Genomic DNA, 20,371 nt, shown 5'->3' on the forward strand with positions numbered 1-20,371 from the left:
ATTAAAAACTGATTAACCTATTTAAAGCCCTTATCAGCCAGTTAACTGTGTTATTTATTTGGGTTCTTACTAAAACACTGTAAGCGTCCAGGAACCTTTCTTACCTCTTTGAAGAGCAGTTTCCAGACTGGGACTACCTCTACTTCAATAGCATTGGGTCCCACTATCAATTTCCTACAAAGAACAATTCCTTGGTTAGTAATAAACACTGCAAACACACCACATGCATAAATCATTGCTTTCTGAGGTTCCAGCTCCTTGAGCACATGTGGTTAGACTCTACACGCCTCAGATCCCGTGACCTTCTCAGGTGTGGGAGACATTGATTCCGCCTGGCTGTGAACAGATGGTTACACTACTTCAAGCTACTTGGTCATCGATGATGGGAACATTGCCCCTCAAGGATGCACACTAGGGTTCAACAGAAGTAGCAGCTGATCTCATCTCCCCCACATGTCCCAGTGAATGCTGCATCATCAGAGCTGTGATGTTTCTAAGGTCCATGCATGAGCAGCTTCTCCAGTCCAGGTCTGTTCATTGGTCTCTTGAAGTCCTCAACATATGATGCTATAAACAGGACTACAAGTGATTCAGTGCAAAGAAAAGCCTGACTTGATGAGATCCTCAGTCATGGACAAGGGAATCTGGCCAGCCATGCATCTGTCACCTCTGACCTATGTGTGGAATCAAAGGGGCAAGCAGTGGATCACTGGAGGTGGCTGGGAAGGTCTCTGGTGTGGGAGGAGTGTGCACACACACTGTCTGCAGCACTGTCATCACTCCAGAGAATGGAGCCATGTGTCCCTTTACACTGATGCTGGCTCATGGAAGGCACAGCAGAAACCTCTGTAACATCTCACTGATACTTTGCTACTTGACACAATAACCGCCAAAGCCTAGCATGGCGACTTACCATGAATGTGGCGGCCATCTTTGAACAGCAAGGCTATGTCGTGGAAGCGCAGCATCAACTCGAACGGCGAGAATATGAGCTGCAGCTGTTTGCGGCACTGGAGCTTTTAGTGCTATTTTTTGTTTGCATGAAATGCTAAATGGACAGGAGGATGCAGTTGACACTACAATATTGGATTGGCTTTTTGCATAATTTTGTGAGAGCAAATAACACACATTTCACACACCTCTACTTACAGAATGTGCAGTTTGGAAACCAAATACAAGGACTTAGGGCAAACAAAGGAAGACACAAGGAGAAGATGGACGGAGCGCTGAAACTTATCAGACACTCACTGCAGGTCACAGACCTGGGTTGAAGGCTGATTTGCATATAGCCATGTCTGAACTGGGGTGGCGTAGTGATCTAAAGAACGATGATGGATTCAACCCAGATCTGTGGCTCGGGGTGAGTGTCTGAAAAGTTTCAGCGCTCCCTCCATCATCTCCTTGTGTTTGCTCTGTTCGCCCTAAGTTAGCAGGGTATGCCCAGACGTGGATCTCTTGCTCACTTTGCCACTGGAGTCAAGCTAGCCTGGCTGATGAGGGCTGTTAGCCCGAAACCGGTCCTAGGATGCTTGTTTCCGGACAAGGGAAGACATGGCTTGGCAGTTCGGGCTGGACTGTTCCCATGAGGCACAGGATCAAGACTAATTTGCATATGGCCATATCCGAACTGGGGTGGTGGAGTGAGCTAAAGAACGATGATGGATTCAACCCAGATCTGTGGCTCGGGGTGAGTGTCTGAAAAGTTTCAGCGCTCCCTCCATCATCTCCTTGTGTTTGCTCTGTTCGCCCTAAGTTAGCAGGGTATGCCCAGACGTGGATCTCTTGCTCACTTTGCCACTGGAGTCAAGCTAGACTGGCTGATGAGGGCTGTTAGCCCGAAACCGGTCCTAGGATGCTTGTTTCGGACAAGGGAAGACATGGCTTGGCAGTTCGGGCTGGACTGTTCCCATGAGGCACAGGATCAAGACTAATTTGCATATGGCCATATCCGAACTGAGGTGGTGGAGTGAGCTAAAGAACGATGATGGATTCAACCCAGATCTGTGGCTCGGGGTGAGTGTCTGAAAAGTTTCAGCGCTCCCTCCATCATCTCCTTGTTTTCAGTTTGACAACCATGCATGTTGAAACAATTTGAATCATCCAAAAAAGAATATTTTAAGTGCAGTAGAAGACCTCAGATAATTAGTCCCATAAACTTTCAAAGAGCTCTTGCTTAATCCTAATTTCACAGTGCGGGTGTCTTGTGGTTTGCTTTCACCTTTGCACTGTGTTATGTTAGCATGAGCTTGTTAGAAGTTTAAACGCCATTTTCCTTTTCTGCTGCCTCTGCACACGACACATTTTGTTATTAAAGCTTTTTGCCTAGTTGGATATTTTGCTTCACACGAGAATAACATGTTTGATTATAATATCAGCCTTGCTTGGTAAGCTATGACTGTACAGTGGGTGCCGAGGCCTTCAAGGTTATTTTAACACAGCGCTTGTTGTTCGGACTGATCAGTGCACTGAGTAGACATAATATGTATGCAGCTGTGGCCAATTTTGGGTTTAGGCGCGATTAATAATGCTCTGTACAGGGTATGAGACACTCACTTGATGAATATCCGTATGCAGAGAGTTGGTGCAGGAGATGACGTGATCCATTTCTGCGGAACCCATAGGTATGGGCCCGCCCTCTGAACCCAAAGAGACCTTCTGTAGATATAATATAATATACTAGCTAGGGAGGGTAAACCGAGGTTCCATTCGGACCTTTTCCCTTTAGCATTTTAACATGCTTTCGCCTTTTGTATTCTATGGAATAGTAACCATGCTGCTAACCTTGTTCCTTATAATATGTTTGCTTGTATTAGCTAACATACTGCGTTGGAGAACACTGCATTAGAAATAAACATTTCAAACGGGCACGTGTCCTCATTGACTCCTGGTTCTGAATTGATATGTTAGTATAACGAAAGAGCGTTCATGTGTTCCACGTAACCTGAGGTGTTCTAAGTCCATGTTCTGGGTTGTCTAATTCAATGGGGGTCGGTAAGAACCAATGAGACACTGATTGCTAGCCTGGTAGGGGATTTTGGGTTCTAAGGTGAGTTTTGGCGCACCCTAATTCACTGAGGTTCTAAGTCTCTATGCACAGTTCTGTGTAGGTGCTACATGTAGTGCATTGAACATCAATACATTGTACTGTGCTGCTCATTCTGAGTGGTGGCTCACAGTCTTCCTACCTGATTTCTTGTTCTTCACTTGTGAATCCAGATCCGAGCTTTGTGTGTACGTCGTTGCAGGAGTACTTTTCCTCCAGAGCCCTGAAATGAGAACACAAGACATTGTTTTGCATATTATGTAATTGACAAATATCTGATAAATGTACATTTATCCAAGAGGTCTTCTTATTCCTTTTCTTCAGATTGATTACTATTCATTGATCTAAGCCGATTAAGAGACCTCATTGTATTAAGGAGCCTGCTGCACATAAATTTGAGCAACTACAGGAAAAATTCTTCAAACCGACTCAGTCAGTCTTTTGAGAAGGATAAAATGTGGTCAATAGAATCAATAACTAGGAAGGGGTGTGATAGGTTTACAAATGCATGCTTCAATATGGGTAAAGTTTGTAATCTTGGAGAGACAGACTGCCAGGAACCAAGATAGCTGCTTGCTAATACAGCTCCTGCGGCTGGAACCATACATACATCTCCACCCTTGTAACCATCTCGTCTGCAAACTGATAGCCCCGACTGAGCAACAGAGAAGGTGAGCTGTCCAAGCAGCCTGCAAGTCCCAGTGCCACAGCTGGAGCTGGAGGAAGATGGCCCCCCTTCTACATCGGTGCTATGATGGAGCGTCACAACCTGGAGTGCTCCGACTGAGCAACAGAGAAGGTGAGCTGTCCAAGCAGCCTGCAAGTCCCAGTGCCACAGCTGGAGCTGGAGGAAGATGGCCCCCCTTCTACATCGGTGCTATGATGGAGCGTCACAACCTGGAGTGCTCCGACTGAGCAACAGAGAAGGTGAGCTGTCCAAGCAGCCTGCAAGTCCCAGTGCCACAGCTGGAGCTGGAGGAAGATGGCCCCCCTTCTACATCGGTGCTATGATGGAGCGTCACAGCCTGGAGTGCTCCGACTGAGCAACAGAGAAGGTGAGCTGTCCAAGCAGCCTGCAAGTCCCAGTGCCACAGCTAGAGCTGGAGCAAGATGGCCCCCCTTCTTCATCGGTGCTATGATGGAGCGTCACAACCTGGAGTGCTGTGGCTCATTAGTTAGAGGCGGCAGACCCGGAAGCAGAGGACGGCCCGGGAACAGGGTTCAATCCCCGACGTGGCAGGGTCTTGGACCAGGGTCAGCGGACTCGATAATTCTAACCTCGGTGCCTACTCTAACCAGGGATCACATTCGGCAACTCTGGGCAATAGCTTGCCTCATCTCCACAACGGCCCCCCGCATATGTCGGGGATGCCTGGTTTCACCTTGGAGATACCCAGTAGGGACCATCTCACAGGGAAAGCCAGGACGGGTTCCTCAGCGGTCTACAGCGCAGAGATTCCCCATGTGGGGTGATTCATGCGCTTTACAAGACATCATTACATTACATTAGAACCTGGGGGGGGTCAAAGATGAGAGGTCCAGTGGCGGACAGAACAACCCATGACTGCATCAGAACCTATCCCCCAAGTGATATGGCCACAGTGGCACAGGCAGTACCGGCTGGTGTATTCTAGAGCATCCTTAAGAGAGGAGGGGGGGGCAGTCAGTGGTGGCTCCCCAGCCGATGGGGTTTGGCAGGGATCATTAATTGGATGCATATAAAGGAGACCTTACCAGTGCCCAAGAAAAAACACAAAAGTACCTGAGCACTACATGGTGAGGCCGCACGGGCTGTAGGTAGCGCAATGCCCCATTGGTGATGCCTTAGTCAGCTTGGCATATGGCGTGTCACGAAGAGTCTCGGGAGCTGCACACACATCAGCCACCAGAAACACCAATGCACACTAGGGCCCAGATGGATGCCATTCTTAAGTCAGATTCACCGAGCCACGCAAAGCCGCCTTGTTTGGCCCTTCACGGCTTGATCAATCTGGAGCAACACAAGGCTGCGAAATGAATTCCCTTGCATTACCCTGCGCTGGTAAAGTGTTACATGGGTGGAGAGTGTGTGTTCCCATGCATCCATCCATGCTTTTTGGCATATTCCCAAATTTACCAAGGGAGGCAATCCTGTGAATGTGTCATAATTGTACACCTGCTCGATAGAGGAGCAATGCATTAAATATCTTTATTTCTTCTCATTGTTCGGGCACACTTACATTATTGTCACCCGCACAATGTATCTTAGCAATGGTAGTTTTGATTTTTAAGATGTTGAACAGTGTTTTACGGGGGAAAGTTCTGTCTCTGCTGAGCACTCATTTCTGTCCTTGACAGTGCTGCCTCAGCAAAAGAAACCTGGAAGCCAAACAATATATAAATCTGAGTGACACGGCTGTACCTGACTAAAAACTTTGTGAAGGAGAAGAAAGGAGAAGGACCAGTAGGAAAATAAGGGCCATGAGGTGAACCACCATGAGTGTTAGGATGACCAGAGATACATGGATAGGAGAAGAAGAGACAGGCTTAGGGACTCCTATACCAGGAGGAGGAGGGTTACCATTGCCAGAGGGGACTGGGAACAAATAGGTGAGGCACAATAGGACAAGGAATCTAGGAGCAGCAGACCCAGGTGAAGAGATGAAAGAAGACCAGCACCAGGAGACCAATGGATCAGATAAAGGTGGACCGCAGAGATCAGATAAAGTATAACCAAGAGGGAATAAGTAAATGGAACAGGATCAGGATGACCACAAACAGAAAGGACCAGGTCTAGCAGAAGGCCCTAGATCAGAATGACCAGGAGGTATGCAAAGGACAAGGAAGTCCAGGCCGAAGTCCAGGCCCAGTGGGGCGAGTATCAGATGCTCACGAGAACCAGGCTCAGGAGAATCCTAAATTAGAGTGACAGGAACTACATGAACCAGGGTAATACCTGGCATAGGACCTAGGAGGCCGAGTACCGCAGGCATGAGAAACACTGGACCTAGGAAGGGCATTACTAGGAGGACTGTGATAGCGGGGACCACAGTCAGATGGAAAAGAACAAGGTCGAACAGGGAGACCAGGAGGACTAGCAGAACTAGGATGACCAGGAGGGTCTGAGAAACCTACGCGAGGAGGACCTGAAGACCTGATGCACGAGGACCAGCCAAAGGACAAAGCAGTACCAGAACTAAGACCAAGATGACAGGGAACCAGGAGAAGAAGGTGGGCTATGAACAGGGCTTCGATGACAGGGGCCAGGAGAAGAAGGCGGGCTAGGAACAGGGCTTTGATGACAGGGGGCCAGGAGAAGAAGGCGGACTAGGAACAGGGCTTTGATGACAGGGGGCCAGGAGAAGAAGGCGGGCTAGGAACAGGGCTTCTCCTTCCCCATTCCAATTTTGAAAGGAATGTATTTCTAGTTTACCAGTGCAAACCCTTGATGTGCTAATGACCCCCGAGGACCCCTTTCCCTTTCAAAATCATGCTGAGAGCCTGGGGGTTGGGGGGTTGGAGTTCCAAAATGGAACCTTTTTTTTAACTCAGAACTGATTGATCTAAGGAACACAGTCTGCTTTGAAAAAAAAGTTTTTAGTTTTGAAATTCAGTCATAGGAATGGTGGCGTGCTGTCACCTGCAGCCACCATCGCTGTACAGTCAAATCAAAAACGTTATTGTTTAGTTAATTAAAACCATAACAAATTTCCTTTGCACTTCAGAAACAGTAATTAAATATACAATCAATTAAAATAATATTCAAGATTTGCATCAAGGTAAAATCCAATACTCAGAAATAAAGTTAAAACAGACAACAAGAATATAAATATCATAACATAATACGGATAAAAATATTAGTTTGCTTTCAGATGTTTTTCAAAAGCAAGCAGAAACCTTACAATCTTACAGTTAATTTGTGAGTCCGTAGAGTCCAAGCAGCCAATGATCGCTGACCTGCAGGTACGCAATCGCTTAATCAGAAAATAATTCTTTAAAAGGAGCGATCACTCCTGTTTCAACTTTGTACAATGACAGATGATATGAATTAAGTCCTCTTTGTTGTGACCACAAAGCCGACAGGCAACGGTTACCGCATGTTTCCAGGCTGGTGCGGTGCATCGGCCATCGTTGGATATTTTCCGAATCTTAGAGCCATCAACCTTTTTTGATGAAAACTGAGTATGTAGAATCCAGATAAAGCGCCAGAGTAAGTAATTTATAGCTGTTAATCACACTCAAGAGTGCGAGCGATGGGAGAAGATTCCCTTGTCAATGAGCAATGAATGAAATTTAGCGGCTTTGTTTAATGCCTGTTTAAATTAATTAAATGGCAAATTTGTATCCCATAGCTGGGCGGTGCATGTTAATTCCAGTGCGCTGGTCAGGAATTTATTTGCCTCAGATCTGCTTCGTGTTTCGACTTCTTGCCACAAAAATTTGTTTAAATGATTGTCAGAGGCGCTCATTTTAATCCCTTACCATGTTTTGATGCACGTATATAATCTTCCCACTGACTCATTCATAAGACCAAATTCTAGGCGTATTTGCGCTGGTGAAGCCGTGCGAGGAAGTTGAAAGACTTTCTTGTAGATTTTGATAATCAAGTTATTTAACAGGGCACAATCCTTGCCGTGCATTGCTGCACTTGCGTATGCTAAAGTAGGAAGAGCTTTACTAGCAATAACTGTTAGTAAAGGTTTTAACAAGGGGCCCTCTAGTTTTTTGAACAGGGAGCTAAATGCAAAAATCAAGGCTCCAGCTCGTTGTATAAGATAGTGTTTCTGGGCTTTTAAAGTTAACTTATCATCAATAAAAAATCCCAGATATTTATAACTTGAGACCCTTTCTAGCCTTTTGCCTTCAATACCGATATTGTGATCTATTGAGCGTCGGTTGGAAATTAACATAGTTTTGGTCTTGGATAAGTTCAAAGTCAGCTTATTCGCAGACAAGAAAAGTGAAAGTTCGGTTAGTAGCCTGATCATACCAACTTTTGTTAGGCTCATAAGTACAATATCATCCGCATATGCGAGATGTCAGAGTTGCAAGGTGTCTAGTCTCGGTGGGTGAGCATTGCAGGTGTTTAATTTGCCTGAGAGATACGAGAGAAATAGGTTGAATAAATGAGGGGCCAGGACACAACCTTGTTTTAGGCCGGTTCCTGTGTGCACTTTTCTTGACAATCGGGTACCATCTCCTACTTTTACTTGTGTCCAAGTGTCCGTATAGAATAACAACAAGCCCCTTAGTATCCTCTCAGGTATATCCCATGATCTTAATTTTATCCATAATAAGTCCCAATCCACACTATCAAATGCGGATCGATAGAACATAAGTTCAGCTCCTGTTTGGTACTCAGGCATTTATCGTCTGTCATAGTTATTGATAGAATATTTGAAATAGTTCTGATCCCTGCTCTAAACCCCGTTTGGTTAATTGGGATCAGATCTCTCTCAACAGACCAGGTAACCAGGTCTTTTAGTAGAAGTGATGCAAAGTATTTAGCTTCCACATCCTGTAGTGCTATTAGTCAGTAGTTACATGGATTGGTTCTGTCTCCACCTTTGTATATAGGCACTAGTATGGATCCTTGCCAGCTTTCTGGTATTTGATTAAGATTTTGAACATCAGCAAAGAGATTCTCAAGAAGTGGACTCCAGTATTCAGGTGCATGTTTGTATACTGCTTGAGGTATGCCATTTGGACCTGGGGCCCCGTTACTCTTGCCCTTATTAATTACTTTTGTTATCTCCTCCATAGAATAAGTTCCGAGTGTTAAGGTCGAGGTAAGTGCTTTAATTGGATTGATTGGTGATTGTTGTATGCTATGTTCCACCTCATTTGTATTTTTATTGTCGTATTGCAGGTTGGGTTGATTCCCTGGGGTTTTTATTGTGTTTCCTTTAAATTTTAACTGGAGGAAAGTAACCCATTCATTTTCCTGCACATTTGATACAAGAATGTTCGGCGGTCTGGTTAGTTGATTTATAATTTCCAGAACATAATTGTATCCGAGGTTTTGGAACTAAAGAGCAATTTGGACCAGAATTTTTCCTTCATGACTTTTTTGTACTCCCAGACTTTCTTTTTATAGCTCTTCCGTAAGGCCAAAAACGCATCCATTTGATAAGAGTCTTTGGCATATGGTTGCAACTTTTTATGTGTTTTCTCAGTACCCGTCTTTGATCTTCCAAATCTTTTGGCAATCTATTATTTAGGCCGATACCTTTGGCCTTCATAACTGGTGTTTTCATTTTCAGTTTTAGACTCTCTAAAAAGATCGACCATGCTTGTATATTATTAGTTGGGATATCGCCTAAGTTGTTCATCGTTTCCACTATTATCGAGAACCACTCGATTTTATTTGAATTGAACCAGTCTATACGTTTTTGATTTATTGAACATAATTTTCCTTCAAGAATATATGAAGATTGGGATCTTTCCACACACAGATTGAATTTAATATGTTGCATTGCGTGATCGCTCATTGGTGAATATTCAATATAAAAACTGTTTAATAAGGGAAATAACGAAAGACTTGCATTTGTATAATCCAAAGTAGATTGGCAATGCGGACCATAAAAGGTTTTTTTGGGAGGTTGATCCTCATCGGTCCTACCATTCAGGACACGCATACCTAGAAACTCTAACTCTGTAACCAGTTGAATGCCTGTTTGATCCATTCTGGTCTTTGCCCAATCTTGAATCTGTTCTGGAACACCCCAATGCATGTCATCCGCTGTTGGTATTTCATCCTCCTCCAGGGAGTTTATCAGGTTAGAATTAAAATCACCAGTTATTATGACATTCCACGATGGCTCGGTGCTGCGAAGGTCAGTAATTACCTCGCATAATAAGGCATTTTTTATATTTTTCACTCGACCTTTTGGTTGCGTGTAATAATTGATCAGGATAGTTGTCACTTTATTGTTTGCAATTAATCCTGATAGTTTGATTACATAAATACTTGGGTCTGGAGATTCAAGTTGTTCTAAATTAATTCGTAGAGCAGTTGACACACAAACTGAGAGGCCACCAATGGCTCTACCATAGATTTTCCATTTTTCTGCGGCTACCGAGTGGTGTGTAAAGCCTGCCAATGCAATTTCTTGCTGCAGCCAAGTCTCTTGTAAAGCAATTTTATCGCAATTCACCCAATCGTCTAGGGCTATTCCATCCTCCAATAATTTTTTAGCTCCAGGGATATTCCATGACACAATATGTATACCTTTTTTATCAGCTTGCTTCGTATTATCTTTACTCGGTCAGTTTTTCTGATTCGCATTTAACAAGCTGGGAAGCCATTTCCAATCGTCCGTTGGAGATCTAATTTCTCCCCCTTTTTCTACTTCATTTTCTTCCTGGGCGAGAACTTCTTTGCTTCTGCCTTTGGCATTATATAGAATCCAGTAGACGGGCTTTTGAGGAGACACTTTGGCCAATTTCCTAGTAGATTGCGGACTTCTAGTTTTTATTAATGGAAACGGATTGCGCAGAGTAACGGGCTGTGATAATCGAATGCCCCATATTTGAAATAAATCAGATTTTTCCAATATTAATTGGGCGATCCCGGGGGTTTTCCATGTTGTCAATGTTTGTTCGGTTATTAAGTTCGTAGAGCCTGCCAGAAATTGCACACGCTCAAGATCAGTGGATCTGATATTTCTTAGCTCACTGATTTCAGGTATTAATTTCAGGATATTACATCTGTTCAAAATATCGTGATATCCCTGTGTCTTATATTCCGGAGCCCAGATAATTTGATGACTCTCGACTCCAGGCTTAAATGGATCTAACCCTTGATCATTGGAGTCTATTTGAAGTGGTTGCTTAATATCCTTATTCGTTATGTTGAAACTTAGGTTGTCCTGGGTCGAATTGCTCTGTATTCCAATTGCGGATATAATATTGTTATCGGCCATATCCTGATCTCTCGATCCAAGCTCAAATAGTGTTTGGGGGATAGACTTTAATCGGACTCCGATTTCACTTCGATGCTCCGCATATTGTAGGCTGTTAACACTGTCTTGGACCCCTGCTTTGCCGGCAATTTGTTTTGTTATTTGCAAGATTTGTGGTGTTGATTCAGTGTCTGCAACCATAGTTTTTGTTGTCCCCACTATGTTGTCTTTTTCCGGAATTCGAATGATGTCTTCTTGGTTCTGACTTAGCCAACTGATTTTTGGCTTCGTAGTTTCATTGAGCTGAGTATCTCTATTTTTTAACGAATTTGCAGTTTTAATGGACTTATTTCCTACAACATAAGCATTCGACGAATGACACCAGATGGACTGTGTTGGCAGTAATCAAGGGTGGCAGTGGAGATCCGGACACACGTCTATCCCAGAAAGAGGCCTACCTAATTCTCAAGTTCGATACAGCCAACTCTGGTCTGAATGAACTATCTGAACTGGGCAATCTGTAATTTACGTCTGACGAAATCCCTACCTGTGGGGACCAGAAGCCACCATCATGATTTTTAGCTTTGTCTGCGAAGATTTCACATTGTTTTGGCTGTGCTGCGGGTTCATTACATCACTCCTCTATTTTTTCATTCATGGATTTTGTCCGTGTATGATACAACTGAGTGTGTTCGCGGTGGCCTCTAATCACGAGTACCACCTGCCACGGTACCTCCCAGCTCCACTCTTACACTTTGAGCAGTCGTGTCTGTGCTGACTGCACCTGCTGTGTGCCGATCTAAATTTTCATTCCATTATCTGTCCCTTTTCAAATAATTTAATTTTCCGTCATGGCGAAACTGAACTACAAATACAAGCCCTAGCGGGACTTCTACATCCCAGTCCGCTTTCCATTTCTATAGTGCAAGCAGTTCGAGCTCCCTCTTACCTCAAATACACCTCAGCTGGCCCAAGGCGTCGCACGCCGAACGCCGGAGGCCGCGGAACGGATTCAGTGCAGTTCCGATCTGAGTGAGTACACGTACCAACTTCTTTAGTAAATACGAGTTGCGACACGCGAGTTTCGGGTTTTGCACGCCTACTAAAACCTCTTCTTTATTTGTCATGTTTTATTCAGTTTCTAATTGAAGGCTAGCAGTACCCCTTCCGGATCTCCGGACATAATTCTGAGCGTTTCAATCAACATGTCATCTTCTTGTTTACAAGTGCCGGTAGGACAGTCGGTAGCATATTTAATTCATTATGCACTTCGTTTTGTCCAGCTAGGCATAGCAGCCCTTACTGCCATAATCATTATTCTTTCAGAACCTTCTCACCGTGTGAAGCTGCTCATCACTGCTGCAGCCTCTGCGTGATTCCTTCAGGTACTTTCAGTAATATCATTCAATCAGTCAGAGAGGTCACTATTATGTTATCGCAACACAACATTTACACCAAATCCCCTATTTTACAGAAAAGGATTCACCCAGTCCACGTCCTGAGGAGAACCCTCAACTCATCAGTGGTTCGAAACGCGTTGACTCCCAGCCTGTGACAAGGAAGAAGGGTGCAGCCAGGGCATAATTAATATTATTGTCATCCTTCCCAGCTGTCCAATCCTTAAAACACTTAATCACAGGTCTATTGAGACAGGCAGGGAGTTCCACTGAATCCATGTGTCCGCCTGTCCATTGGTATACAATTTGAAGGACTGGTGTTTTTTGTCAAATGTTTTTTGTCAAATGTTCTTCATGTTTCAAGTGATTTGTTTATAGTATTTGTTTTGGTGTTCTGAACTTTGAGTATTTATTGTGAACATTTTCCACACTTGTATATATTGCGCACATTATTGTCTGAATGTTTACTTGATTGTTTTGACAAATGTGCCTTGGAAGACATACTCACAAATTAATGAAATCTAAACAAAATGGAATAAAACATTTTTTTTCGAAAAAAACTTGTGATTCACGCAGTACAGACAGGCTGGGTGTCTCTTAAATAATCACAAAGGAGACCTGACTAGCGATGTAGGCAATCTGCACTTCCTGCTGTGTAGTGAATATGCAAGTGGCCATGAAAGCATATACCAACTATCTTGAAACATAAGTAACCCTGGGCAAAGCACTACGCTACGCTCGCGTAGTTTGCAAAGTTTGCGCTACTTCACAGTACACGAATTGCACGTAGCACGATGCAAACACGCGTAGCGTAGCGCAGAAGTTATTTTCTGCTTGCTCGCGGTCCTCAACGTCAAGTTGGCAACCACGAGCAAGCAAAACGATATCCCAGAGAGTCTTCTTCCTCATTCGCGATCAGCAACATCAAGTTGCCGGTTGTGAGCGTGGAAAATAAACCTCCCGGCGAGATTCTCAATGCGGGGAGGTCATGTTTCCCATTGCGAGTGGTCGGGTATGCTCGCGACCGCTCGCAATGAGAAACTACCAGTGCTCGTTGAGAAAGCTGCTGCTCGAGTAAAAATCTACTTGAGCGGCAGAAAACGACAGCTCACACTGTGCAAGATGCCGTTATCAATGATTGCACAGTGCGGACAAGCATCAGGCACTGTGCAATCATCACAAACAGCGCACTACGCAGTTCGCGTAGAGCTACCCGTATCTCGCATAGTGCCAAGCACACTTCGCGTAGCTACGCATAGCGCTACTTCGCGAACTACGCCCTGGGTTAAACATAAGAACCAATGTAATGGTATATACGGTCACCCAGAACTAACTGAATCCCATCCCCTGGTAGCAGTGGTGAGCTACCATGATGTACAATAAGGAGTCGATCCAGGAGCAATAGCATCAAAGCCGCTGGTGCAATTCTATTCACCCAGGAAAAACTACATGAACATAATACAGGAACACCAGAATCCTGGCCCATTGGGCAGTGCTGAGTCACTTGTGAGGGCAATATGGAGTATACCTAGCTGTAACAGAATTCATGCCTCAGGGAACAGAGATGTGCCACTTGGAAGTATATTGTGGAGTGAACCCAGGAGTGACAGAATCCTCGTCCTGTAGGCAGTGCCAGACTACCAGGAAACCACACACTCACTTAAAACAGGAGTGACTGATCCTTGCCACTGGTGGCAGTGCCAAGCTACCTGGAAACCACACACAGAGTCAACACAGGAGTGACTGATCCTAGTCCTGAAGACAGTGCAAAGCCACCAGCAGTAACCTGGAGTACTAGTTGAGTGAAACAGAGACAGATGTCATGACAGCTAGTGTATGTTTACCATCTGATTACTTCCTGTTTGGGCGCCAGGATACCCGTAGGGTGACAGTTGCGCGTTACAAATAATAAATACAAATACAAATACGATCTGTCATTTAACCTGAAAAATATTCTGTTATGAGGTAGCTGCAGTACTTGGCTGTGATGAAATTGTGTAGTGTCTATAAGAGGAATGCATTAGTCTTGGTGAAGAGGCAATGAGGAAGTAAGAGGGATAGGGACTGGAGTTGGGGCCAAAGGGCAGTTAAGGTTGAATCATAACCACAAGCTTCAAATGCCAGTTGTCCCTTTGTCATCAAATCTTGGCAGGGCCAGGCACATTTGAGACTTTGCTTGCCAGCGACCACCGAATAGAAGAGCCTCTTGTGGCATGCACTGATTGAAGACAGCAATGAGAAATGACAAACACAGGGGCATATTATCAAGCCCCTTATCGCCGCGTCAGCGCCACTTTTCTGCCGATAACGCGACAATACTTTCATCACTCTATTATTAAGGCAGTGTTAAGTTAATTAATATAGCATAAAGCCACGTTAATTGACTTAATGCTGCCTTGGTAATAGGGCCCCTTTCACGATAAACTCATCGTGAAAGGGGGAGTGCAGTGGGTGTTGCAGTGGGTGTTCCACCGCAGCACCCATTCACTTCGACCCTGCCACCTATTATCAAGAGAGGCGATAATAGGTGGCAGTGACGAATGTAAGAACAGGAAAGACCTGCTCTTAAAGTGGCGAAACGAGGAGAAATGCACTATTTCTCCTCGTTTTTGCTTTTTCCATGTGTGCTGCCCTGTGCACCACACATGGAAAAAGCAAAATGCCAAGGTTTGTTTATGTACAGGAAGGTGCCCCTTCCTGTACATAAACAAACCTCTTTTTAAAAATGCCAATTTGTAACTTATATATGTGGTGCATGAAGCAGCACACATGTAAGTTACAAAATGGCATTTAAGCTTTGTTTATTTGCAGGAAGAAACACCTTCCTGTACATAAACACATCTTCCCTGCCTGTGCTGGCGTTAAGTTGTAAAACTTATCGCCATCACAGGGGGAAACACTAGGCTACACCATATCCTTAGTAATACGGTGCAGCCTAGCGTGTCCGAAGTGGCGAAGAGAGGCGTTAACCTCTTAGGTGCTGCGCACGTTCGGCGGCCGACGGCACCATTACCTCCGTAGTGCTGCCGTCGGCCGTTGAACATTCGAACCTCACCTGCGCAATGGAACGTCCAGCACTGGAGCTGGACGTTCCATAGCAGCTATGAGGTTAAGCCAAGGCGGCTAACACCTCTCTTCGCCACTTTGTTGGTAATATGCCCCATTGTCTTCTGAAGTGTTGGAGGAGAAACCCATGGCCTGCTCTGGTTATGGGCAGCCAGAGAAATATCCAGTGGGTCTACCAAAGAGAAAAAGAGGATCTATTGGTTTATAAACAGATGCAGTACAGGTAGGTTTATCGTTAAAATGGTTTACTTTAGCAGTCTTTATCTGGATGGCACAGATGGATTGTCTTTAACAGGTCTTGAAGATGGTGGGACTTTTGTGTTCTTCCTGGGAGTTGTGTGACTTGCCATTGCAGGAGCGGGGACTCTGACTCAACTCTATGTCAGGCTCTAACAGGTCCAAGATGCCCGAGGCGATGGGATGCTGGAACCTCCCCCACTCCTAAAATATCAGCCTTTGGCTGGAGGCAAACAGTTCTTCGTGTAGAGAAAACGAACCATACCCAATTTTCATGAACCGGTTCTCCGAGCTGTCCCAAACATACCGAATCTTCTGTACTTGCATAAATCGCACCTGCAGAAACAAACATGACCTTATTAGAAGACCACGTCATCCCACCACCGTGTGATCATATAAGAGAAGGTTACATATGCAAAGTTCCAAATATCATCTTTCTATGAATTGATCTTAATGAGTTCTGGGTCCAAAAGAAAGGGCACTTTGATAAATGAGTTCTGCCTATTGATCCCCCCGGGATTATTCACTTTTGGACACCCTGGTTCATGGACTTTTGCTGTGAATGAGTCTCTCTACCAAAGGCGCGGTCACTGTAAGCTCTGTACAAATGGAATATGGATTGCTAACTACAAGTGTGACTTTTTTATGAAACGGCCCATTGCCGCTACGGTAAAAACCTCTAGGCTGGTTGTATGTGAACACATGGACACACTTGTGTGCACATGTGTGCAGGCTGTGTTTAAAACTACCCTCAAACTCACTCAAGGACCTGTGCACAAGTAAGCTCTACCAGAAGGAACCCTTCATGGATCGCTGTTGACTTGTGCAGGCTTTATAATAGTATTTATAGTGCTCTATCGTGTTGTACACTATCAGTAAAATCTTGAAATCTTCCCCAAACTGCAGTTTCACCATCGTTAGACCGAGGGACTCAGTTGACGCACCAATTTTATGGTAAGTCAGGAGACTGAATGCAGATCTGAACTTCAAGATTGATTTTTCTCTCAACAGGCTCCTAATGATATTTGGGTCTTTGACTCACACTACTGGTCACATTGATTACTCTGCTGGTCACATTGATGACTCTACTGGTCACATTGATTACTCTGCTGGTCACATTGATTACTCTGCTGGTCACATTGATTACTCTGCTGGTCACATTGATGACTCTGCTGGTCACATTGATGACTCTGCTGGTCACATTGATGACTCTACTGCTGGTCACATTGATGACTCTGCTGGTCACATTGATGACTCTGCTGGTCACATTGATGACTCTACTGCTGGTCACATTGATGACTCTGCTGGTCACATTGATGGCTCTGCTGGTCACATTGATGACTCTGCTGGTCACATTGATGACTCTACTGGGTCACATTGATTACTCTACTGGGTCACATTGATTACTCTGCTGGTCACATTGATGACTCTACTGGTCACATTGATTACTCTGCTGGTCACATTGATGACTCTACTGCTGGTCACATTGATGACTCTACTGCTGATCACATTGATGGCTCTGCTGGTCACATTGATAACTCTGCTGGTCACATTGATGACTCTGCTGGTCACATTGATGACTCTACTGCTGGTCACATTGATGACTCTGCTGGTCACATTGATGACTCTGCTGGTCACATTGATGACTCTGCTGGTCACATTGATGACTCTGCTGGTCACATTGATGACTCTACTAGTCACATTGATGACTCTACTGGGTCACATTGATGACTCTGCTGGTCACATTGATGACTCTGCTGGTCACATTGATGACTCTACTAGTCACATTGATGACTCTACTGGGTCACATTGATGACTCTGCTGGTCACATTGATGACTCTACTGCTGGTCACATTGATGACTCTACTCGTTACATTGATTATTCTGCTGGTCACATTGATTACTCTGCTGGTCACATTGATGACTCTACTGGGTCACATTGATGACTCTGCTGGGTCACATTGATTACTCTCACACAAAAGGGTAATTAGACAGAAATGAAGCAAGCGTGTGCCTGAAGACTGGGGTACAAGCGGGCACCACCTCCACTGAGTAGGCCTTGGCCGGCTCTGCCCTGCTATCCTGAGGGAGTCGCGCGCCAAAACAGATTGCTTGGTTCTCAGAAGACAGAAGATTGCGGACTAGTTTCTTGAGAAGGGCCCACATCCTTCACCACTAATGAAATGATCCACTTTCTTTTAGGTGAGTAAACGGCAGTGTGAATAAATCTTTGGGTGACTGACTAGGTGTGTAAGTAGCTCCATGGGCGAGTGGCGGTATGTGAGTGTCTGTATGGGTGTATGAGTACATGTATCAGTGGCTGTATTGATGAGTGACTGCGTGAATGAGTAACTGTATGGGTGAGTGAGTGGATGTGTGTTTAGACCTATGAATCAGTGAGTGGGTATGTACTAACTGGTATTGGTGTGTGTATGGTTTCGACATTGGTAGTCTGTATTTTAGAGTGGGCGTATGAAAGGTTATATTAGTGAGTGAGGAGGGGCATCAGATATTAAGTGGATGATGGTGTATCATCATGATAGGCAAATATATCAAGGCAAAAAGGGGCAGGCTATTCCTGGCCTTCATGGACTTAACTGCGACATTGGACTGCGTTATCCACGATAAACTGTGGAAGATTTTAGAGAGGATGTGGGTGGATGACTCCTTAAAATCCTTCTTGAGGCAGCTTTACCTGGGGTTATATATGGGGTCGGGGGAGTGCACAAAACAATTTAATGTAATGAGAGGAGTGAGACAAGGGTGTGTCCTGGCTCCGTTCCTTTTTACGCTTTACATAAATGACTTAGGAACAGTTTCAGTGCAGGAGTGCCAGGACCGACCGTTAGTAGGGAAGTGGCCAGTACCTGCACGTATGTACGCGGATGACACAGTACTTGTGGCAGGCACTCCGCTAGGCCTTCAGAGGGTAGTTCCTAGTTTTGCAAATATTATGGACAACTTTACATCTAGGACCCCCCTGCCAGAAGGCTGCTGCTGTGATGCTGCTGATGGTGGGAGACTGAAGGCTCTACCCTGTACTCCCGCTCCATGATACTGCTGATGGTGAGGATACTGAAGGCTCTACCCTGTACTCCGGCTCCATGATACTGCTGATGGTAGGATACTGAAGGCTCTACCCTGTACTCCGTCTCCATGATACTGCTGATGGTGAGGATACTGAAGGCTCTACCCTGTACTCCGTCTCCATGATACTGCTGATGGTGAGGATACCGAAGGCTCTACCCTGTACTCTGGATCTGGATCCATGATACTGCTGATGGTGGGATACCGAAGGCTCTACCCTGTACTCTGGCTCCATGATACTGCTGATGGTGGGATACCGAAGGCTCTACCCTGTACTCTGGCTCCATGATACTGCTGATGGTGGGATACCGAAGGCTCTACCCTGTACTCTGGCTCCATGATACTGCTGATGGTGAGGATACTGAAGGCTCTACCCTGTACCCTGGCTCCATGATACTGCTGATGGTGAGGATACTGAAGGCTCTACCCTGTACCCTGGCTCCATGATACTGCTGATGGTGGGATACCGAAGGCTCTACCCTGTACCCTGGCTCCATGATACTGCTGATGGTGGGATACTGAAGGCTCTACCGTGTACTCTGGCTCCATGATACTGCTGATGGTGGGATACTGAAGGCTCTACTCTGTACTCCGTCTCCATGATACTGCTGATGGTGGCATACCGAAGGCTCTACCCTGTACCCTGGCTCCATGATACTGCTGATGGTGGGATACTGAAGGCTCTACCCTGTACTCCGGCTCCATCATACTGCTGATGGTAGGATACTGAAGGCTCTACCCTGTACTCTGGCCCCATGATACTGCTGATGGTGGGATACCGAAGGCCCTACCCTGTACTCTGGCTCCATGATACTGCTGATGGTGGGATACCGAAGGCTCTACCCTGTACTCCGGCTCCATGATACTGCTGATGGTGGGATAACGAAGGCTCTACCCTGTACTCCGGCTCCATGATACTGCTGATGGTGGGATAACGAAGGCTCTACCCTGTACTCCGGCTCTATGATACTGCTGATGGTGAGGATACTGAAGGCTCTACCCTGTACTCTGGCTCCATGATACTGCTGATGATGAGGATACTGAAGGCTCTACCCTGTACTCTGACTCCATGATACTGCTGATAGTGGGATACTGAAGGCTCTACCCTGTACTCCGGCTCCATGATACTGCTGATGGTGAGGATACTGAAGGCTCTACCCTGTACTCTGGCTCCATGATACTGCTGATGGTGGGATAACGAAGGCTCTACCCTGCACTCCGGCTCCATGATACTGCTGATGGTGGGATACTGAAGGCTCTACCCTGTACTCTGGCTCCATGATACTGCTGATGGTGAGGATACTGAAGGCTCTACCCTGTACTCTGGCTCCATGATACTGCTGATGGTGAGGATACTGAAGGCTCTACCCTGTACTCTGGCTCAATGATACTGCTGATGGTGAGGATACTGAAGGCTCTACCCTGTACTCCGGCTCCATGATACTGCTGATGGTGAGGATACTGGAGGCTCTACCCTGTACTCCGGCTCCATGATACTGCTGATGGTGAGGATACTGAAGGCTCTACCCTGTACTCTGGCTCCATGATACTGCTGATGGTGAGGATACTGAAGGCTCTACCCTGTACTCTGACTCCATAATACTGCTGATGGTGGGATACCGAAGGCTCTACCCTGTACTCTGGCTCCATGATACTGC

The 20,371-nt window shown here is 45.4% G+C and overlaps 1 protein-coding gene across 1 annotated transcript in view; it reads right to left on the minus strand.

The window, feature by feature from the left end:
- Positions 1-20,371, minus strand: part of LOC147700478 (putative cation-transporting ATPase 13A4) — a 965,394-nt gene that overhangs the window by 535,416 nt on the left and 409,607 nt on the right. The window contains exons 4-6 of the mRNA XM_086928423.1: positions 15,892-15,962; positions 3,186-3,266; positions 105-174 (exon numbers count right to left, since the gene is read on the minus strand). Coding sequence (XP_086784549.1) covers positions 105-174; positions 3,186-3,266; positions 15,892-15,962 — 222 coding nt within the window. The remainder of the gene's footprint in view (positions 1-104; positions 175-3,185; positions 3,267-15,891; positions 15,963-20,371) is intronic.

Source organism: Lissotriton vulgaris, chromosome 7, assembly GCF_964263255.1.
Source record: "Lissotriton vulgaris chromosome 7, aLisVul1.2, whole genome shotgun sequence".
Classification (NCBI taxonomy): Eukaryota; Metazoa; Chordata; class Amphibia; order Caudata; family Salamandridae; genus Lissotriton; species Lissotriton vulgaris.